Source organism: Oncorhynchus clarkii, chromosome 12 (assembly GCF_045791955.1).
Source record: "Oncorhynchus clarkii lewisi isolate Uvic-CL-2024 chromosome 12, UVic_Ocla_1.0, whole genome shotgun sequence".
In the NCBI taxonomy this organism is placed as follows: Eukaryota; Metazoa; Chordata; class Actinopteri; order Salmoniformes; family Salmonidae; genus Oncorhynchus; species Oncorhynchus clarkii.
The window spans coordinates 4,452,587-4,476,809 of NC_092158.1; the positions used below are offsets into that span (position 1 = coordinate 4,452,587).

Below are 24,223 nucleotides of genomic sequence, written 5' to 3' on the forward strand. Positions count from 1 at the left end.
ACCCTTTTTTGATTCTAGGTAGAACTCATTTGGGTTCCATGTAGAACCTTCTACCAAAATGGTTCTAGCTGGAACCTAAAAGGGGGTTCTTCAAATGGTTCTCTTATGGGGACAGCCAAAGAACACTCATAAGTTTTGGACAACACCTTGTTTTTCTAAGAGCGTATGTTGGAAGTTCTCAGTAACAAAGTTATTTCAAAGAACAGCTAACTTCACTTCTCTTGGTCAGAACACTTCTCACATCTAGTTGCCAATAACGTGAGGAGTAGGAAGACATACTACTGTAAAATACAATATGACCACCCCCCTCCACCATGTGGTTTCAAATTAGGTTAATAGTGAAGACTATGTGTCAATCTCACTGTTGTTTCACATCTTCGTACAGACTCCTGTATATTTCGCTTTAGGTTCTATCTACGTCATTTTAATTGAAAAGAGGGCAGGCTGTTTGTTTTACTAAGTTTGGTTGACTGATACTTTGCTCATGTATTTTGACAGTTGGCAAAATAGAGAGAGAGTGTTGTCCCCTGATGATGATGATACTCTGTCCCCTGATGATGATACTCTGTCCCCTGATGATGATACTCTGTCCCCTGATGATGATAATTTGTCCCCTGATGATGACACAAGTTAAAAAAAAATTAAAAATCCTGTTTCAGAAACCTACTCTTTTTATTTTATTTATTATTGATTTATTCATAAACATTGAAGGAAACAATTAACACTTTTTCGAGAAGACAGCATATTGTAAACCAAAGGGAAAAAAAACAGTTCAACAGTTAAACCAAGGCAAGTCGCCCAGTAGTCAACAGTCATGTGTCCCTCTCATAGTCAACACTATTCAGACAGGGACTGCAGTGCATTCCAAATGACATCCTATTCCCTCTATAGTGCACTACTTTTGACCAGAGCCCCTTTGGACCCGAGTCAAAAGAAGCGCACTATAGGGATTAGGGTTGCCTGGCTCCCCATCCATATCGCTCAGGCCAACTAACATTTCTTCATCCACGATGAGTTTAGATTTGCCTCCCTCCCCGACGATTTATAGAATGCGAACACGCCGGCAAACACGATTAACGTTATCAACTTTACTACTCTGACTGACAAGACAATCCAACCGTTTATTTTTATTTTTTCCGTATAATGCCCCTCATTTTGATTTCACACAAACGACTGCTAGGACGGCAGTTTCAGACTGAGAGTATGTGGCGATGATGGAGCAGAGGAATTCAATTCAGGGTGAGTCGTCAGGTAAGAAAAGGGTGCAATTTGGGACGCACCATCTGACACAGAATTTTCCACTGAGCACACACCAACAGTGGTGTCAATGCTATCCAGAATATAACGTCATACACCGCAGCTTGACTTCCCTTTTTTAAAACCATTATTGTTATTGATCCATTACAAGGTAACATTCATCATTGATCACATGGATTGTTTATCGTCATAGTGATAATCGTCATGACAATTGACTGTATTTTCAATATTGTTGTCAACTTTCAGGAGGGCCCCGTTTATACATGGGTCATTTGTCCAGATCTTGTCCTACATTCTGAACGTGTTTCTACACATGGCATTAAAATGCGTTACTGTCTGCTGTGTCTGCATTGCGACCAGATTTCCTGGTCCCTTTACCTAACATCTATTCTTTTAAAAATATAATGTATTTATATATTGTAAGACACAATGCTGTAATCAGTCAATGGTGCCAAACTGACCATGATTTTAGAGGATGGGATAATGATGATTTAAAAGATCAGGACAATTAGAACCAGGTGGAAACAGGGCTTATGTGTAACATCTTGTCTACTTTACATGTTTGTATCTAAACCCTTTCAAACAGACACTGTAAAGTAAACCATGTTGTTATACTGTATCTAAACACTTTCAAACAGACACTGTAAAGTAAACCATGTTGTTATACTGTATCTAAACCCTTTCAAACAGACACTGTAAAGTAAACCATGTTGTTATACTGTATCTAAACCCTTTCAAATAGACACTGTAAAGTAAACCATGTTGTTATACTGTATCTAAACCCTTTCAAACAGACACTGTAAAGTAAACCATGTTATACTGTATCTAAACACTTTCAAACAGACACTGTAAAGTAAACCATGTTGTTATACTGTATCTAAACCCTTTCAAACAGACACTGTAAAGTAAACCATGTTGTTATACTGTATCTAAACCCTTTCAAATAGACACTGTAAAGTAAACCATGTTATACTGTATCTAAACCCTTTCAAACAGACACTGTAAAGTAAATCATGTTATACTGTATCTAAACACTTTCAAACAGACACTGTAAAGTAAACCATGTTGTTATACTGTATCTAAACCCTTTCAAACAGACACTGTAAAGTAAACCATGTTGTTATACTGTATCTAAACCCTTTCAAATAGACACTGTAAAGTAAACCATGTTGTTATACTGTATCTAAACCCTTTCAAATAGACACTGTAAAGTAAACCATGTTGTTATACTGTATCTAAACCCTTTCAAACAGACACTGTAAAGTAAACCATGTTGTTATACTGTATCTAAACCCTTTCAAATAGACACTGTAAAGTAAACCATGTTGTTATACTGTATCTAAACCCTTTCAAACAGACACTGTAAAGTAAATCATGTTATACTGTATCTAAACCATTTTGTAACTACTGATAAACTCTTTTCTTTGGCTTGATCATGAGGGGTCAGGTGCTTACAATGAACATCAGGTAATCTCTCTCTCTCTCTCGCTCTCTCTCTGTGAGTTATCTTTGCACTCCAAATACCTGCCTTTTAAAATGTTATTATCATGGCTGTAGCCTAACAAATCACAGGGATACTAGGACAATCTCAACCCAATACAGCATCAAACCACAGACTACACTGCTAGTTTACTGTTTGACATTCCTTTACTCACACGTATAAAAAAAAACACAACTCTCTCAGATTGGCTTAGTTACTGAAATGAATCTAGTCTCAGAAACACGTGTTTTAAACATTCTCCCCCAAAAGGAGGAATAGCTCTTTTTTTTTCTTCCCAGGAATGAAAGATCCACACACAACTCTGATCGAATTTAGACAGACCCTCTGTGGTCCCATCAACACCCTTTTTGATATTGTATTACACTGGAAAATAAATATGTCACCGTAAAAACAGACGAATACTATTTCACTGAAATTGACACAAACGACTTAACACAACAAAGAGTAATGTTCCTAAGTACACACACCTACTTCAGTACATACAAAATAATACCAACACCATCAAAATCTGTCTCAATAAATAATGTACAGTATGGAGAGAGAAGAAGTACACTAAACTGTTAGAAAGTTGTCGTCATCATTTTCACTGAATCTACAACTTTAGGAACGTTGATTTACATTTTGTACAAAAATATATAATTATTAGTGACTTAAAAAAAAAAAAGCCTTATTCAAGTTTAAAAAATACATATTTTCCTTGAAGATCACAAAAAAAACTATTTGACAGATTCTTCTTTTTTATTATAATTTTTTTATAATTTTTTAAAAATGTCTCTCTAGATTGATGTGAATAAAGTAAAGACATAATTATCATTAACCTGACATGTATATGTGTAGAAGCGAATACATAATAAAATGCCGACACATTTAAAAAACTGTGTCGGCATCAAGAAAAGACGATGTTCTATCCATTTCGGTCACCGCAGTAAGGTTTAGTTTTTGACATAGTAATTAAAGCTCTTCTGATATGATTTACCTACTATATCGACAATCACATTTGCACTGTAGGAATAAAAAATAAAAAAAACAAGAGAGAAAAAAACAAAAAGTATCAAATAGTTTCCAAAGACCTTTCTACGCTGTGTAGAGACCATGATGAGACCATGATGAGACCATGATGAGACCATGATGAGACCATGATGAGACCACAGATAAATATCAGACAAGATTTCATCTTTTGATTTATGTGCAATATATTGTATTCCCCCCTCCCCGAAAAAAAACTGTAAACGAGACACTAAATCCGTCCTGTATAGTTCCACAGAAAACATAAATATCAGAGATACATTTTGCATAAATAAATTCCTCCAGAAATGTTTGTAAAATAAGAAATGAATTTAATCATCCAGTTTTGATTAAAAGCCCTTGTCTTGTTACTTCAGTCTAGCTTGCTGCTTTCTCAAGAAGCCTCTTCCCTTTCTACTGTCCAACCGTGTGTCTGTCCATCTGTCCATCTGTCCGTCTGTCCATCTATCCATCTGTCCGTCTGTCCATCTGTCCGTCTGTCCATCTGTCCGTCTGTCCATCTGTCCGTCTGTCCATCTGTCCGTCTGTCCATCTGTCCGTCTGTCCATCTGTCCATCTGTCCGTCTAATAACACAGCAAGTTTATCTAAAATGTCCCTTAAAAAAATGTATTTCTGACACAGTGTAGTTCAGGTTAACACAGCGCTGATACACAATGTATATAATATATAATATGTTACCACATTGAACAATATATTAGTCAATCAGTGGAGTACCGCAGCAACCCCCCCCCCCCCCCCCTACACATTTTGCCATGAGGCTGAGAGAAAACATTGTTGTTTTAAAGCACATTTCCTGCAATTCTACACATATTTCCATGGAGAAAATATATTTTTAAAATAATATATTTAACCTTTATTTTAAACTAGGCAAGTCAGTTAAGAACAAATTCGTATTTACATTGACGGGCTACACCGGACAAACCCGGACGACGCTGGGCCAAAATCACGGCCCGTTGTGATACAGCCTGGATTCGAACCACGGTGTCTGTAGTGACACCTCTAGCACTGAGATGCAGTGCCTTACACCGCTGTGCCAATATGGAGCCCCATTAGAAACATTTCCGATTTTATAGCTGATCTCATGCTTATTCTACACATTTTGCCATGAGGCTGAAATAAAATGTGGCAGTTTTACAGCTAAATCCTGTAATTCTTAAACAAATAAATCATCTACAACACATCACGTCCAATAGATTTGATCAACATGGTGATACTCTGACCAATTGCTTATTTTTTTGTGTGTGAAAAAAAAATAATAATCTCCTATTTTCTCTTTACTTCAAAACAGAGTTTACAGTGGCTAATACGCAGGGCCTTGGAGTAACACACAATGTTCTCCTAGTACCGTCATTTGTCATTTTGAAATTGTTTTTTTAAAAGTCAAACTGATTCGACTCAAATGTTTAGCTGGCAAAAATACTACGGTAATAATACTACGACAGTAAGAAATACAATAGAACAACATTTGGAATTGTTCTGAAATCATACGAGAGAGAGAGAGAGAGAGATAGAGATAGATAGAGAGAGAGAGAGAGAGAGAGAGAGAGAGAGAGAGAGAGAGAGAGAGAGATAGAGATGACCTTTTAGAATGTAGGAATTCCCGTTCTGAGGTGACATATATGTCTACCCTACAGGGAAACCCTGTATGTTTCACACCTTCTCAGTTATTAGACTTCCTGTTTACCAAAAAAACACCCGGGAACCTACTGAACTGTATACTAGAGGCACAATGTCCTCCGCTCCTCACGCTCCAATGGTTGCCTGGTTATGTACAAGGGTCAGTGTTGTAGAGCACAGTCTTCAGCCTGTGTGTGTGTGTGTGTGTGTGTGTGTGTGTGTGTGTGTGTGTGTGTGTGTGTGTGTGTGTGTGTGTGTGTGTGTGTGTGTGTGTGTGTGTGGTTTAATGTGCTCCTATTGAGCACAGATATACTTTGGTCACTGTCGGGGCTGCGGGAGGACAAAACTAAAGTTGGAAAGTAGAGGTGTCCCATGTCCTTTTCTTGTTGTGTTACTACGACAACTCAAAGTGTCTGTAGAGTTTAGAGAGGTGGGATTCTCCCTTCTCCCCAACCACTCACGTAGTTAGCAGTTAGCATAGAGAGGTGGGATTCTCTCTTCTCCCCAACCGCTCACATAGTTAGCATAGAGAGGTGGGATTCTCCCTTCTCCCCAACCCCTCACGTAGTTAGCAGTTAGCATAGAGAGGTGGGATTCTCCCTTCTCCCCTACCGCTCACGCAGTTAGCAGTTAGCATAGAGAGGTGGGATTCTCCCTTCTCCCCAACCACTCACGTAGTTAGCAGTTAGCATAGAGAGGTGGGATTCTCCCTTCTCCTCAACATCTCACGTAGTTAGCAGTTAGCATAGAGAGGTGGGATTCTCCCTTCTCCCCAACATCTCACGTAGTTAGCAGTTAGCATAGAGAGGTGGGATTCTCCCTTCTCCTCAACATCTCACGTAGTTAGCAGTTAGCATAGAGAGGTGGGATTCTCCCTTCTCCCCAACCGCTCACGCAGTTAGCAGTTAGCATAGAGAGGTGGGATTCTCCCTTCTCCTCAACATCTCACGTAGTACTTTATTTACCCACAACACCCATCATTTACCTTGTAGAGGTACTAATTCCTTTAGAGAGGACTGACTCAGAGCAACAGAAAACCACCCTCCTCATCCCTGTACAGTACAGTCCGTTGGTCAGCAGCTGGTGCTCTCCCTCTCCCCGGTGCTCTTGGACTGTAGGGCTGCTGAGCTGACTGCAATTTGGCAGCCGTTGGTGACGTGATTCATGACTTTCTGTTTGAGCTGGGCCACCTGTTCCCTCAGTACCGAGGCGGTGGAGGTCAGGTCACAGTTCTGGGTCTTCAGAACCTTCACCTTCTCCTCTAGCCTGGAGATCCGCTCCAGCTTCCTTTTACGACACTTAGACGCCGCGATCCGGTTACGTAGTTTCTTCCTCTCTGCCTTGATCCTCTCCTGGGTCTCCAGGTCGATGGGAGAGAGCGAGGGAGGGGAGGAGGTGGGGTCCCCGGAAGGGTGACGTATCTCTGGGACAGTTTGAGGGGCGTCCAACCCCCTGTTGTGAGGATGGTGGGGTCCCTGGCCTCCGGGTCCGTGGGGGCCGTGACACGGGTAGCCGCCTGGCATCTGGCCCCCTGGGTAGGATGATGATATATGGCTGGGGTGGTTCGGGTTGTAGCTGCTGAGGTTGGTATAGATGGGCAGGTCTCCTGCAGACATGATGTTCCTCTGGTAGGGGCCTTGCATAGAGGAGGAAGGGGACACGGGAGCTCCAACCAGCTGGTTCTGTTTATGAAGATCCGCCAGGGCTTTGACGAACCCATCGGCAAAACCCTCCTGTTCGTTAGTGGCGTTGTTCCGGTACATGAAGGGGTTACCTCCGTTAGGGTTGGGGACAGGAGACGTCGTCACCAAGCCCTGGTTAGACTGGATGATGAGGTGCTCGAGGTCAGGGGAGGCTAGCTTCAGAAGGTTCATATCTGACAAGCCGCCGGGCATTAACGAGCTGTTTGTGTTGCTGTTAATCCCTCCCAGATTATTAGGATTGATATTGCAGTTACTCCCCGGCTGGCTTTGTGACAGTTTCAGGCCAGAGCTGCTGTGGGAACCGCCTGAGAAGTTATGTGCCACCTTCTTACTCATCATCTTGTGGCTCTGGTAACGTTGGTAATCGGCATGGTGTTGTCCGAAGTTGTGAGGAACACCTAGGGACTCGTCGTGGTAGAAAGGAGTTTCCATTTTAGCCGTCATTGGCGCAGGGAGACAGAATCTTCATCATCTGATAATTATATAGAGGTCAAAGTGTTCCACCTTCACATTAACTGTGAAGACTAAGACTTTTGTTTGAAAAAATATTCCAATATGAAGTCTGCCACCTGTAAGAGTAAAAAAATAAAAATAAACGTTGGATATTATAATATGTCATTTGAAAAACAAAACAAAAAACATACAGTAGGCTACATATGTGATATAGCTTTATATTGCATGCTTTACTTCTATGGCTTACAGGAATACCAAACTAGTTTATCATTAGCTCAACAGTCGGGAGCAACTTGCAGCGTACCTTTCTATACAGTACGCAGCATTTCGATAACATTTTCCTCCTGAGTTTGTAGCCCACTTATTGAGCATTCGCTTTTATGCTGTATCAATCATAATTCATATATTATTGCTTCCCTTGGAATCGAACCTTACCAATTAATGAATATGAAACAACTCTTTGTTACTGGGTTCATATTATTTGGGTTGATAAGCTACTATTTACAGTTCCTTAATAGTTTTATCCTGTTTTGATACGGGAGACTCCTGGATGTATAGCACACAGTTGGACATTGTCACCGTTATTATTTTATCACACAGTAGGCTACATTATAAATGACCAATTGCAAGAATAGTGTAACGTAATAATGTTGTTCAAATACATACAATAGGCGAAAGTCTCACAATGTCTCACGTCTCACAATGATGACAGGAAAGCCCGTGCAGTGCGATGACTAGTTGATTAGCCTACTAACGTTACGTTTCGAGAAATAACGTCCCCGTGAAACAATCCAGTGACTCAACTCCGGTGATTCGAGTTAATCACACCGATCAACGGTGACACAGAATACCATCCATCGTATGGTAGATGTTACCCACGCACGCTGTTTGTAAGTCGGTCGAGCGTGTGTGTGTGTGTGTGTGTGTACAGATGATCAATTCAAAAATGAATACGATATCCGTGCGTTAAACAAAAATCTTCCAACGAATTCAGATGGAAAAATTCATATAATCCAGTTTATTCTCTGTAAACTGACATTTGACATAGGAGAAATCGGGCTTCTCTTCCTTCTGCTACTCTCGTTGCCTCTCGTTTCCTCGTCTGAGCTGCAAATCCGCTGTCAGTTGTACTGTGGGGTTTTCTGCTTGGTCGATTACTAATACCATACGCCTCTCTCTCTCTCTCGTTCCTGAAACTACTCTGCATAGATGTCACACAGTCACTGACGCCTCCTCCCCTCTATGCCGCGTCGCTCAAATGTTTCTTTATTTTTTTAACTGGCCATTTGAAAGCCAGTTACTATTTCAAAGTGTTAGTTAATGTACAATACAAATGTGTCCATAATAGAACGTTTCCCCGACCATGTAGGCTAGTGTCCCGTGCGATAGGACAACCTGGTCTCAGAGCATTTCGTATTATTCTGTACATAAAGCCCAGACTCTCAATTTAGTATGATAGGATCCGTTTCATATGGTGTGTATTCATTTGTGGATGTCCTTCATCCATTTCGTAAGATATGTTCTGAATTTACAATTTGTATGATACACTACATGACCAAATGTATTTGGACACCTGCTCTTCGAAAATCTCATTTCAAAATCATGAGCAATAATATGGAGTTGGTCCCCTCTTTGCTGCTACAATAACCCACACTCTTCTGGGAAGGCTTTCCACTAGATGTTGGAACATTGCTGCTATAACAGCCTCCACTCTTCTGGGAAGGCTTTCCACTAGATGTTGGAACATTGCTGCTATAACAGCCTCCACTCTTCTGGGAAGGCTTTCTACTAGATGTCAAATCAAATCAAATCAAATTTTATTTGTCACATACACATGGTTAGCAGATGTTAATGCGAGTGTAGCGAAATGCTTGTGCTTCTAGTTCTGACAATGCAGTAATAACAAGTAATCTAACTAACAATTCCAAAACTACTGTCTTGTACACATTGCTGCGGAGACTTGCTTCCATTCAGCCACAAGAGCATGAGGTCGTACACTGATGTTGTGCGATCAGGCCTGGCTCGCAGTCAGCGTTCCAATTCATCCCAAAGGTGTTCGATGGGGTTGGGGTCAGGACTCTGTGCAGGCCAGTCAAATTATTCCACAATGATCTAGACAAACCATTTCTGCATGGACCTCGCTTTGTGCCCGGGGGCATTGTCATGCTGAAACAGGAATGGGACTTCCCCCAAACTGTTGCCGCAAAGTTGGAAGCACAGAATCGTCCAGAATGTCATTGTATGCTGTAGCGTTAAGATTTCCCTTCACTGGAACTAAGGGGCCCGAACAATGAAAAACAGCCCCAGACCATTATTCCTCATCCACCAAACTTTACAGTTGGCATCCGCCAAACCCAGATTCGCCAGATGGTGAACTGTAAATTCATCACTCTAGAGAATATGTTTCCGCTGCTCTAGAGTCCAATGGGAGCGAGCTTTATACCACTCCAGCCGACGCTTGGCATTGCGCATGTTGATCTTAAGCATGTAGTGCGGCCGCTCGGCCATAGAAACCCGTTTCATGAAGCTCCCAAGGAACAGGTCTTGTGATGACTTTACTTCCAGAGGCTGTTTGGAACTCGATAGTGAGTGTTGCAACTGAGGACAGACAATTTTTACGCGCTTCAGCACTCGGCGGTCCCGTTTCTACCTCACAATAACATCACTTACAGTTGACCAGGGGAGCTATTACTCTGTAATAGCTAGGGGACTCTGTAATAGCTACAGTGCTCTGTCATGTGCCGTTACAAAGGCTACCGCAAAACGGACTGCCGAGTGAGGCTAGACGAGTAACCTTTACGCTCTAAAGCAGTGGGGACAGTTTCAGTTAAACCTAGGGTATGGCAAAGTGAGGTTAGTTCAGGTTAAACCTAGAGTATGGCAAAGTGAGGTTAGTTCAGGTTAAACCTAGGGTATGGCAAAGTGAGGTTAGTTCAGGTTAAACCTAGGGTATGGCAAAGTGAGGTTAGTTCAGTTAAACCTAGGGTATGGCAAAGTGAGGTTAGTTCAGCTTAAACCTAGGGTATGGCAAAGTGAGGTTAGTTCAGGTTAAACCTAGGGTATGGCAAAGTGAGGTTAGTTCAGTTTAAACCTAGGGTATGGCAAAGTGAGGTTAGTTCAGGTTAAACCTAGGGTATGGCAAAGTGAGGTTAGTTCAGGTTAAACCTAGGGTATGGCAAAGTGAGGTTAGTTCAGTTAAACCTAGGGTATGGCAAAGTGAGGTTGGTTCAGTTAAACCTAGGGTATGGCAAAGTGAGGTTGGTTCAGTTAAACCTAGGGTATGGCAAAGTGAGGTTGGTTCAGTTAAACCTAGGGTATGGCAAAGTGAGGTTGGTTCAGTTTAAACCTAGGGTATGGCAAAGTGAGGTTAGTTCAGGTTAAACCTAGGGTATGGCAAAGTGAGGTTAGTTCAGGTTAAACCTAGGGTATGGCAAAGTGAGGTTAGTTCAGTTAAACCTAGGGTATGGCAAAGTGAGGTTAGTTCAGTTAAACCTAGGGTATGGCAAAGTGAGGTTAGTTCAGGTTAAACCTAGGGTATGGCAAAGTGAGGTTAGTTCAGGTTAAACCTAGGGTATGGCAAAGTGAGGTTAGTTCAGTTTAAACCTAGGGTATGGCAAAGTGAGGTTAGTTCAGTTAAACCTAGGGTATGGCAAAGTGAGGTTAGTTCAGGTTAAACCTAGGGTATGGCAAAGTGAGGTTAGTTCAGTTAAACCTAGGGTATGGCAAAGTGAGGTTAGTTCAGGTTAAACCTAGGGTATGGCAAAGTGAGGTTAGTTCAGGTTAAACCTAGGGTATGGCAAAGTGAGGTTAGTTCAGTTTAAACCTAGGGTATGGCAAAGTGAGGTTGGTTCAGTTAAACCTAGGGTATGGCAAAGTGAGGTATGGGGGCTCAATTACTTCATTTCTACAAATTGTCTCACTAGACATACAAGCATATTCATTGTAGAGTTATGGCATAAAGAACATTTCTCCCATCCCACAAAAGATGGAAAAAAATGCTAGCTGGAGCTCGTTGATTTCTGAGCCCTTACCCGCTATGGACATATTGCTTATTCCCTAAGATCTGCCCACTATAGTGTTGTCCTGTCAGAACGTGATGTTGAGGCCCGTTACTATAGTGTTGTCGTGTCAGATTGTGATGTTGAGGCCCATTACTATAGTGTTGTCCTGTCGGAACGTGATGTTGAGGCCCGTTACTATAGTGTTGTCCTGTCACAATGTGATGTTGAGGCCCGTTACTATAGTGTTGTCCTGTTGGAACGTGATGTTGAGGCCCATTACTATAGTGTTGTCGTGTCAGATTGTGATGTTGAGGCCCATTACTATAGTGTTGTCCTGTCGGAACGTGATGTTGAGGCCCGTTACTATAGTGTTGTCCTGTCGGAATGTGATGTTGAGGCCCATTACTATAGTGTTGTCCTGTCAGAAAGTGATGTTGATGCCCATTACTATAGCGTTGTCCTGTCAGATTGTGATGTTGAGGCCCATTACTATAGTGTTGTCCTGTCAGAAAGTGATGTTGAGGCCCATTACTATAGTGTTGTCCTGTCAGAATGTGATGTTGAGGCCCATTACTATAGTGTTGCCCTGTCGGAATGTGATGTTGAGGCCCATTACTATAGTGTATAGTGCTGTGAACTTTGGGTCTAGCAGGGCAGCACACTCTAAACCTGGTGGGCTAGGCAACAGCCTTCTAACTAAAGGCAGAGGGCTGCGGTCTGAGGGTTGCAGGAGACTGCAGACCTGCAACCGGGGAAGCTAACTTAGAGCCTAGCAGGGCATAGAGGTCTAATCATCTTTAGCCAGTTAGCTTGGGTGCCTGAGAATGCTCAGATCAACACTACTCCTCAGCCAGAGCGTCCAATGTGCGCCCTGCACGCTCCGAGAGCCAAACGCTCTGAATTTATGAATGAGCAATCTGACAACCCTCTGAATTTATGAACTGGCAATCTGACAACCCTCTGAATTTATGAACTGGCAATCTGACAACCCTCTGAATTTATGAACACCCAGAGTACACTCTGAGGGCACTCTGGCACTCCAGAGGGAATTTACCTACAGACCCTAAGGTTGGGGGTTTGGATTACAATTACGTAAAAAATGTATGCCCTCTTTTGCCAAACATTCAAAACACCCCTACTCTTTCCTTCATTAAATGGGGCTCTGTCATTTCATCGTCACCAACGCGTTCAAATGATCCCAGACCCTATGTGGATTGAGCTTTGCCTCCACAGCCAAAGTTATATTGTTCGTATGCCCTGCTGAAGGACCCTAGTATGGTGGAATAGATGCTTGGAGTTTGTCGGTCCCCAAGTCAGCACCAGTAATGCTTGGTGTGCAACAGCTGGTGGTGGTAAGTACAACCAGAGATACTGGAATATAATGACCTCTCTGGTATAAATGAGCAAATTACGTTAGATAATGTTATTGCTGGTTAAGTAAGTATAATGGCGCCAGAGGGGATGGTTGCCCCTTTGCGGGTTCCTAACCAACTGTGCAATTTTGTTAGTTTTTTCCCACATTGTTTTGTAACTCATTTTGTACATAATCTTGCTGCTATTGTCTCTTTTGACCAAAAAAGTACTTTGTTACCTACTTCCCAGTCCGTTTGACTGTGATCCTGGCTCAGTTGACACTGCAGGTAAGTGAAATCGAACAACCTATTGAAGTGTCATTAGACCGAATGCTGCAGACAACCCATTCACTGGGCACTACAGAGGAGTTTAGGTTCCTGGATCAAAAGGAACTCCCTGCAGTCTCCCTCTGAGCATCAATGCCGTGTTCAAAACAACTGGGAACTTGGAACTCGGAAAATCTCCGACTTCCGACTTCAGTGCATTTAAGACAACTGTGAATTCGGAAAGAAACAAGTTCCGACTGGGGAAAAAATTGCCATCCAACTCGGAATTCAGGCCTCTTTCTAACACTGGAGGTTGGTGACACCTTAATTGGGGAGGACGGGCTCGTGGTAATGACTGGAGCGGAATCAGTGGAATGGTATCAAATACATCAAACACATTGGTTTCCATGGTTTCCAGGTGTTTGATGCCATTCCATTTGCTCCGTTCCGGACATTATTATGAGCCGTTCTCCCCTCAGCGGCCTCCACTGCTTTCCAGAGCTCTGACTTTCCAACCCGAAGATCACTGATGTCATTATTTGACCTCGTATTTTTCTGAGTTCCCAGTTGTCTTGAAAGCACCATAAAACTCAATGGCAGGCTACCGTTTGCCAGCTCACATCTGTATGAAGCTGGATTCAGGGTTCTCGTCTGCATTAAAAACGCAGTGATCAGGCTGGCATAAGATAAAGAAGTCCATTGTTTATGAGGATTGTCTGCTGCATTTGTTCGACAGATGTTCAGTTTACAACTGAACATGCAGGATCCCCTCGGCGTCAAGGGGACCCTCGGCGTCAAGCAGACATGCCCTCGCTGTGAGCGTTCCTATAAATGGAACGGGGAGGACACTTCAATCAGATCAAAGGTCTAAGCAATTTCTACTTTTGTTCCTATTCACCTTCATAACCTAGCCTGGTGGAACCAGCCTGATCATGGAGTTTACCATTCTATTTCACTTCACGTTTTCTGACATCTGAAGTGAAATATAATGGTGAATGGAGCCATCTGGTTGGTTTCACCAGGCTAATCATAACCACCATTAAATAATATAATCAGTGTTGTGTGTGTGACCGACCAGTACCCTTGATGAGCTGATCTATGCTGCCATGTCCGTCAATGGGGCGCTGGCAAAGATCTGACCTCCAACCTCAACTCTTGCCTGCTCGCCAACGGCCATCGATGGGGAGAACAGAATTAGTTAGGTTTAAACTTGTTCAAACTTCAACATTTATTTATTTATTTTTATTTTACCTTTAAAAGTGCACTGTTCCTAGGCCATCATTAAAAATAAGAATTTGTTCTTAACTGACATAAAAAAAGGTAAAATAAAAAAAACATTCTGAACAAGGCAGTTCAGGGGCAAACTTAGTCATACCACATATTCTTAATTGGATTGAGGTCTGGGCTTTGACTAGGCCATTCCAAGACATTTAAATGTTTCCCTTTGAACCACTCGAGTGTTGCTTTAGCAGTATGCATAGGGTCATTGTCCTGCTGGAAGGTGAACCTCCGCCCCAGTCTCAAATCTCTGGAAGACTGAAAGGGTGAGGGTTTCCCTCAAGAATTCCCCTGTGACCAGTTTCCCAGTCCCTGCCAATGAAAAACATCCAATGAAAAACATGATTCTGCCACCACCATGCTTCACTGTGGGGATGGTGTTCTGGGGGTGATGAGTGTTGGGTTTGTATCTTTGGTCTCTTTGTTGCCTCTCTGATTAATGCCCTCCTTGCCTGGTCTGTGAGTTTTGGTGGGTGGCCCTCTCTTGGCAGGTTTGTTGTGGTGTCATAATCTTTCCATTTTTTAATAATCAACTTAATGATGCTCCGTGGGATGTTCAAAGTTTCGTTTTTTTTTTTATAACCCAACCCTGATCTGTACTTCTCCACAACTTTGTCCCTGACCTGTTTGGAGAGCTCCTTGGTCTTCATGGTGCCACTTGCTTGGTGGTGCCCCTTGCAGACTCTGGGGCCTCTGGGGCCTTTCAGAACAGGTGTGTATATACTGAGATCATGTGACAGATCATGTGACTTTATTTAACTAATTATGTGACTTTTAACTTTTCTTTTCACGCACCACCTTTCCGTTTTTTTTTAGAGAGAATTTTATTAAACAAGTCATTTTTAAAATTTCACTTCACCAATTTGGACAATTTTGTGTATGTCTATTACATGAAATCCAAATAAATATCTATTTAAATTACAGGTTGTAATGAAACAAAATAGGAAAAACGCCAAGGAGGGTGAATACTTTTGCAAGGCACTGTACCTAGGCAGTTGTACAACTGAATGCATTCAACTGAAACGTGTCTTCCGCATTTAACCCAACTGTTTCCAAGGTAGCCTGACTGGCACAGTATCTGTATCGACTGGGAATGACAATTAAAGGTGAAAGGTGCACATTGTTATATTAGCCGAACACTGATTCTATGGTATTGCGTATAGAGTTGTTTAATCTACATGGACCTGTTACTACATTTGAAACTTATCAAAACACTTAGTTTAGAATATCTACAAAAATTCAGCAGCGTTCTTCTCATACTCTGTAGACTACTGACCTATTCAAAGTTCCCCCTGGCATCTCACCATACATCTGCATGGAGTTATTGAACTCCACCTGCAGGAGGTTTGCTTGTTGTGATGGAGGTCTGGTGAATTAGGCAGGTGTGATGAATTAGGCAGGTGTGATGAATTAGACAGGTGTGATGAATTAGACAGGTGTGATGAATTAGGCAGGTGTGATGAATTAGACAGGTGTGATGAATTAGGCAGGTCTGATGAATTAGGCAGGTCTGATGAATTAGGCAGGTCTGATGAATTAGGCAGGTGTGATGAATTAGACAGGTGTGATGAATTAGGCAGGTCTGATGAATTAGGCAGGTCTGATGAATTAGGCAGGTGTGATGAATTAGGCAGGTGTGATGAATTAGGCAGGTGTGATGAATTAGGCAGTGGTGATGAATTAGGCAGGTCTGATGAATTAGGCAGTGGTGATGAATTAGGCAGGTGTGGTGAATTAGGCAGGTGTGATGAATTAGGCAGGTGTGATGAATTAGGCAGGTGTGATGAATTAGGCAGGTGTGATGAATTAGTCAGTGGTGATGAATTAGGCAGGTGTGATGAATAGGGTAGGTGTGATGAATTAGGCAGGTCTGATGAATTAGGCAGGTGTGATGAATTAGGCAGGTGTGATGAATTAGGCAGGTGTGATGAATTAGGCAGGTCTGATGAATTAGGCAGGTGTGATGAATTAGGCAGGTCTGATGAATAGGGTATGTGTGATGAATTAGGCTGGTCTGATGAATTAGGCAGGTGTGATGAATTGGGCAGGTGTGATTAATTAGGCAGTGGTGATGAATTAGGCAGGTGTGATGAATTAGGCAGGTGTGATGAATTAGGCAGGTGTGATGAATAGGGTAGGTGTGATGAATTAGGCAGGTCTGATGAATTAGGCAGTGGTGATGAATAGGGTAGGTGTGATGAATTAGGCAGGTCTGATGAATAGGGTAGGTGTGATGAATTAGGCTGGTCTGATGAATTAGGCAGGTGTGATGAATTAGGCAGGTGTGATGAATTAGGCAGTGGTGATGAATTAGGCAGGTGTGATGAATTAGGCAGGTGTGATGAATTAGGCAGGTGTGATGAATAGGGTAGGTGTGATGAATTAGGCAGGTCTGATGAATTAGGCAGTGGTGATGAATAGGGTAGGTGTGATGAATTAGGCAGGTCTGATGAATAGGGTAGGTGTGATGAATTAGGCTGGTCTGATGAATTAGGCAGGTGTGATGAATTAGACAGGTGTGATGAATTAGGCAGGTGTGATGAATAGGGTAGGTGTGATGAATTAGGCAGGTGTGATGAATTAGGCAGGGCTGATGAATTAGGCAGTGGTGATGAATTAGGCAGGGCTGATGAATTAGACAGTGGTGATGAATTAGACAGTGGTGATGAATTAGACAGGTCTGGTGAATTAGACAGTGGTGATGAATTAGGCAGGTCTGGTGAATTAGGCAGGTCTGGTGAATTAGACAGTGGTGATGAATTAGGCAGGTCTGGTGAATTAGGCAGGTCTGGTGAATTAGACAGTGGTGATGAATTAGGCAGGTCTGGTGAATTAGGCAGGTCTGGTGAATTAGACAGTGGTGATGAATTAGGCAGGTCTGGTGAATTAGGCAGGTCTGGTGAATTAGACAGTGGTGATGAATTAGACAGTGGTGTTGAATTAGGCAGGTCTGGTGAATTAGACATGGTTACGCAAGGCAAAAACAAAAGTAGGGTGGCTGGGCGTATAAGATGAATGTTTAAGAATCCAAGGGTTGCGAGTTCAAATCTTATTATGGACAATTATATAGCATTTTAGGTAATTAGCAACTTTCCAACTACTTACTACTTTTTAGCTACAGTGTAACTACTTAGCTTGTTAACTAACCCTTCCCCTAACCCTAACCTAACTCCTAACCTTAACCCTAACACTTAGCCTAGCTATGTTAGCCACCTAGCTAGAATTTGTTATCATATGTTTTGCAAATATGTAACATATTGTAAATTTAGCAAATTCGGTGCACATAATACGAATTGTAATTTGTAACATATTATACGAAATGGAAGATGGACATCCACAAATGAATACATACAATACGAAACGTAAAATATCATACTAAATTGAGTGTCTCGAATGAACAGACAGAATAATACGAAATGCTCTAAAACCAGGTTAGGCTTTGAGTTTGTGGCGTCACTATTCAAGCAGTCAGCTTCCTCTGAGTCCGTAGGTTCAGGAATGTCCTCTGAAAAGAACATGTATGTTTGTATATTGCAAAGTCGGATACTCAGGCTAACGTCAAACATGTAACTAAATCCACAGCGTTGGCCTTCCATGGATGTTTATACGACAAGTTATGGGGCCTGGTTTACGTCTCGTGCAGTGCTCAATCTCGCACTTAACAGCTAGCTACGTTGAAGAGATTGTTAGCTAGCTAGCTACGTTGAAGAGATTGTTAGCTAGCTAGCTACGTTGAAGAGATTGTTAGCTAGCTAGCTAATAATTTGGCTAAAAACACTGTATTACTTTGCTGAATATCGCTGTCTGATCCACTTTTGTTGTTGTGGTCTTTTATCTTTTTTATATTCTTGTTTGAGTTTCTTGTTTTACTGACCGATGGATTCTTATCTCGGCTTACATATCCAATATATTTTTTTAAACACTTTTTCCATTCCTGTAGGAAAAGTCCAGTTGGAGGAAGAGTCCAGTTGGAGGAAAAGTCCAGTTGGAGGAAAAGTCCAGTTGGAGGAAGAGTCCAGTTGGAGGAAGAGTCCAGTTGGAGGAAGAGTCCAGTTGGAGGAAGAGTCCAGTTGGAGGAAGAGTCCAGTCTGGATGCCGGAGACTGCATGGAAATGCTTGGAAATGTCCAACTGACCAATTTGCTGCTTCCATTATAAAAAGCATAACTTTATTTGTTAGTGTAGCTGTACCATTCGTAATCAGATTGACCCTTTTCTTATCAAAATTGGCGCCGGTGACTCGCGCAACATACTACACAACACTGTGACATCATTGCGTGTGACCAATCAATGACTCTACCACGCCCACCGGCCTATTTGATTGGACGTCAGTAGCAGATATCAAACGAGGCTGAATATCCTGCTTTTGGTTTCAGGAATGCAATGCACCGTGGACAAAGGAGAAATGAAATAGGAACCGTGATGTTCACCGCACGGCACGGCCCTGCAGTGGAAAAGCGTCACACGGGGACTGGTAGAGAGGAGGTGAGCAGGTTTTTACACTTATAGGCCTACTTTGTTGGACTCACTGGACTCACCCCTCTGGATGTGTCAGGGTATTTTTCACCAGGCAGCAGAGAAAAGCAGGTCCTATTACACACAGTGAGGGTTGAGGACAGTGTCAATGCCGTCAGCGACAACACAGGCCGCATCCCAAATGGCACCCTTTTCCCTCTTTAAAGTACACTACTGATAAGACCCTGGTTAAAATAAGTGCACTATATAGGGAATAAGGTGCAATTTGGGATGAACCCCACAGATGCCCTCTACTCCTCTACTCTAGCCCAGCACCACACTGCAGATGGGGCCAGGGGGAGTCGTGCCTGGCTGCCTGGCTGGCTGGCTGTGTTGTCGTCCAGTCCAACTGCATTAGTTTAGTTAGACCATCTGAAGGTGAACTGCTCTAGGATGTTATTCAACCTTTGTGAATTTGAATACCTGGCAGGACTGGACTGCATTTATAATGACCATTATGTTTACGTCCCAAATTGCACCCTATTCCCTATATAGTGCACTACTTTAGACCAGAGCCCCATAGAACCCTATTCCCTATATAGTGCACTACTTTAGACCAGAGCCCTAAGCCCTATATAGTGCACTACATTGGACCAAAGGTGGTGCACTATAAATGGAATAGGGTGCCCTTTGGAATGCAAGGTCAGTCAAGATGAAATGACTTGTTTCCTGCTTCAGAAAATGACTGAAGATGATAGAAATAATAAATAGTCATTTTGGATCTGGGATGTAATACATTCAGTCAGACAGAACAGGTAGAGACTATTGTTTCAGACAGACAGAACAGGTAGAGACTATTGTTTCAGTCAGACAGAACAGGTAGAGACTATTGTTTCAGTCAGACAGAACAGGTAGAGACTATTGTTTCAGTCAGACAGAACAGGTAGAGACTATTGTTTCAGTCAGATAGAACAGGTATAGACTATTGTTTCAGTCAGACAGAACAGGTAGAGACTATTGTTTCAGTCAGACAGAACAGGTAGAGACTATTGTTTCAGACAGACAGAACAGGTAGAGACTATTTACACTCACTCTCTAAACGTCCAACCTTTACACACACTCACACACACAGGGGCTGATTGGCCATCTGGCAAGTCTGGAGGTTGCCAGATGTGCTGAACCAATTTTTTAGGAAGGTGGGCTGGTAGAAATATATATATATTTTAAATATATTGTATTTTGGGGGGAAAAGAGAACAATGCAGCCGACAGCTCATGGGCCTGTTCAGACGTTTTTGACCTATCTTAGGCTATACCTTTTTCTCTGTTGGTATAATCTAACAGCTTCCTCTATTGGGCCAATGCAGTGCAGAACCGCCCCCCCTACCCAGAGGGTCTGGTTAAGTTTGAAATCAAACCAGCCAACAGTTAGCCAGCCCTATTACATGTTAGTTATTTAGCAGACGCTCGTATCCAGAGCAATTTACAGTGTATACATTTTCATACTTTTCCCCCCATACTGGTCCCCCGTGGGAATCGAACCGACAACCCTGGCATTGCAAGCACCATGCTCTACCACATTGTTCTACCAACTGAGCCTCAGGACCCATTTCTACTGACGTTTCTGAAATGACCGGTAGAAAATGTAAAGTGGGTGAGGAGATAAGAAAAAAAAAAGATTGATGCCTTCGGAAAGTATTCAGACCCCCTTGACTTCTTCCACATTTAATTTACGTTACAGCCTTATTCTAAAATGAATGAAATCAATTAAAAATCTCAGCAATCTACGCACAATACCTCATAATGACAAAGCAAAAACAGATTTTTAGAATTTGTTGCAAATTGATATATGTATATATTTTTAAATACTTTTTCCCGTAAGTATTCGGACCCTTTGCTATGAGACTCTAAATTGATCTCAGGTGCATCCTGTTTCCATTGATCATCCTTGAGATGTTTCTACAAATTGATTGGTGTCCATCTGTGGTAAATTCAATTGATTAGACATGATTTGGAAAGGCACACACCTTTCCCACAGTGCATGTCAGAGCAAAAATCAAACCATGAGGTTGAAGGAATTGTCCGCAGAGCTCCGAGACAGGATTGTGTCGAGGCACAGATCTGGGGAAGGGTACCAAAAAATGTATTCAGCATTGAAGGTCCCCAAGAACACAATGGCCTCCATCATTCTTAAATGGAAGACGTTTGGATCCACCAAGACATTTCCTAGCTAGCTAGGTAGGCCAGAGGTTCAGCGTGATTTAGCTAGCTACTTAGCTAGCTGATCAGCGTGCTAGATCACCAAGTAGAACTTCTGTGTCCAAAAGTGAAACCAATTTCAAAGAGAATTTACCCACTCTTCTTTCTTGTGAACAATATTTATTTTGCACGATCTGTTCTGTCTGTTCTTTGCACACTTCTCATAGCCACGTCCATACCGATTCTTCACGATGAATGTCAGTGGTTGCAGTCCAAACTCAAATTTTACATCGTCACATTCGAGTGTACCGTTAAATGTCCCTTGCCCAAACGAGGTAGAGTGATGATTGAAGAGACAATGTCCTTGGTGGAAATCTTGAAATTGAGCTTAAAAACAACCAACCTAAAGCTACGACTATACCTAGCAAGCTAACGTAGCTAGCTAGCACTCCTGTCAGGTAGATAGCTAGCTACAGTTACCCATAGCTGGCTAGCTAGTTTTAAAGTTTGGTCATTTATCCCAATAAATGTCAGAATTCCCCAAATATGTGTTTGAAGCCTGTTACCCTTCACTTCGAGACTAACCCAATTTTCCAACACTAAAATCAATGTCATCTACATGTATATATATATATTTTTTAGCAAACTAGTGTCATAATTTTGTCTGACATACCGGAAACTTGTTGATTAAAATTGGACACTTCGCGGCCACCATAGTATGACCCGTCACAACAGTGTGCATTGAATCGTGGGTCATATATACCCAACATTTGATCAGAGTTGTTCACGCGCTCCATCGAGCTAAACCGTTAGAGGGGGCAACGTTAGTGAATTGGACCTCCACTTAAGATGGTAATCAAACTGCATCTGGTTGCGACAGGGATTCCCCCCAACAGGAAGTGGCTAGCGTGAGGCCTGAGGCGGGTAAAAAAAAAAAACGTGTTTGGATCGCAGCCAATGTCAACGCAAAATTCTGGGCACGTTCCAGATCGTCTTCATTTCAAGTCCGTTTCACAAATCTCACAAAGTCGGGGAAAACCAACGAACGACATCAATAATGTGGCTTGAGATCTTCTGATGAGGCCATCATTCCTGGAATAAATAAGTGTACCAATGCATCAGGGTTTCAAACGTGGGACAAGATACATCATGGGAGTTGACCGTTGGTCTGAAAACCAACAATTTATGTTCCTGGTACAGAGCAACAATGCATCACACCCACATGTGAGAAAATAGCAATTGTTTAACTCTTCATGGTTAAATTAGTTAAATAGAGGCTCACTATTTGGCATTCACTGACTGGCTATCGCACAATTTTGACCAATCTGTTATAACCCATGTATCAATGGTTTATAATGCATTTACAAATTAATAAATAACCATTAATCAAATCAAATCAAATGTATTTATATAGCCCTTCTTACATCACCTGATATCTCAAAGTGCTGTACAGAAACCCAGCCTAAAACCCCAAACAGCAAGCAATGCAGGTGTAGAAGCACAGGTGGCTAGGAAAAACTCCCTAGAAAGGCCAAAACCTAGGAAGAAACCTAGAGAAGAACCAGGCTATGAGGGGTGGCCAGTCCTCTTCTGGCTGTGCCGGGTGGAGATTATAACAGAGCATGGCCAAGATGTTCAAATGTTCATAGATGACCAACATTAATAGTCAAATTACAAAACTTTTATAAACTCTGTACAAATGGAACCTTATTGTAAAGTGTTACCTAGAGGGGTGATGAACCTGAACTATATTAACAAAAGAGAAACTCACAGCCGAGTTATCACTCAAACTTCTAAAAAACCGTGTCACCAAAAAAAAAATAAAGATAAATAATGTAGAGGGAAAAAAAAGACAGTTTGTGTTTATTTACCAGCTGTTGGGTAGCAACAGAGCTACAGAGATATTAGTGAAATAAATGAGAGAGGTTGAACTAACAGCTCATGACATGAGGTAGTGTCTGAGAATGTAGAATAAACATGTATTTGCGTAGGTCTTTGAAGAGAGCCTGAGCTCAGGCTAGTGGCCAACTGGGTGAAGGCAGGGTGGGGCTGGGTATTGGGAATGAGGCCTGGGTTGATTAAAGCTGGTAGTACTGGTACGCCAACATGACTAATGCTCTCAAATCAAATCAAAACGAATTCTATTTGTCACATGCGCCGAATACAACAGCTGTAGATTTACCGTGAAATGCTTATTTACAAGCCCTTAACCAACAATGCAATTCAGGAAATAGAGTTAAGAAAATATTTACTAAATAAACTAAAGTTAAATTAAAAATTTAAAAAAGTCCACTACTACCCTAAACCTGCCCAATACAGTCCACTACTATCCTAACCCTGCCCAATACAGTCCACTACTACCCTAACCCTTCCCTATATAGTCCACTACTACCCTAACCCTGCCCAATACAGTCCACTACTACCCTAACCCTTCCCTATATAGTCCACTACTACCCTAACCCTGCCCAATACAGTCCACTACTACCCTAACCCTGCCCTATACAGTTCACTACTACCCTAACCCTGCCCTATATAGTCCACTACTACCCTAACCCTGCCCAATACAGTCCACTACTACCCTAACCCTGCCCAATACAGTCCACTACTACCCTAACCCTTCCCTATATAGTCCACTACTACCCTAACCCTGCCCAATACAGTCCACTACTACCCTAACCCTTCCCTATATAGTCCACTACTACCCTAACCCTGCCCAATACAGTCCACTACTACCCTAACCCTGCCCTATACAGTTCACTACTACCCTAACCCTGCCCTATATAGTCCACTACTACCCTAACCCTGCCCTATATAGTCCACTACTACCCTAAACCTAACCCTGCCCTATATAGTCCACTACTACCCTAACCCTGCCCTATATAGCCCACTACTACCCTAACCCTGCCCTATATAGTCCACTACTATCCTAACCCTGCCCTATATAGTCCACTACTACCCTAACCCTGCCCTATATAGTCCACTACTACCCTAAACCTGCCCTATATAGTCCACTACTACCCTAAACCTGCCCTATATAGTCCACTACTACCCTAACCCTGCCCTATATAATCCACCACTACCCTAACCCTGCCCTATATAGTCCACTACTACCCTA

The 24,223-nt window shown here is 42.2% G+C and overlaps 1 protein-coding gene across 2 annotated transcripts; it reads right to left on the reverse strand.

The window, feature by feature from the left end:
• Positions 1–2,788: 2,788 nt before the first annotated feature.
• Positions 2,789–8,692, reverse strand: LOC139422661 (transcription factor Jun-like). 2 transcript variants are annotated; one of them, XM_071173834.1, is made up of 2 exons: positions 8,596–8,692; positions 2,789–7,674 (listed from the first exon to the last, which is right to left on the reverse strand). In XM_071173834.1, the coding sequence occupies exon 2, from the start codon at positions 7,547–7,549 to the stop codon at positions 6,476–6,478; it is 1,074 nt and encodes a 357-aa protein (XP_071029935.1). In that variant the 5' UTR covers positions 7,550–7,674; positions 8,596–8,692; the 3' UTR covers positions 2,789–6,475. The 2 variants fall into 2 exon arrangements, with proteins under 2 accessions (XP_071029935.1, XP_071029934.1); XM_071173833.1 differs by having other exon boundaries at positions 8,225–8,639.
• Positions 8,693–24,223: the final 15,531 nt, after the last annotated feature.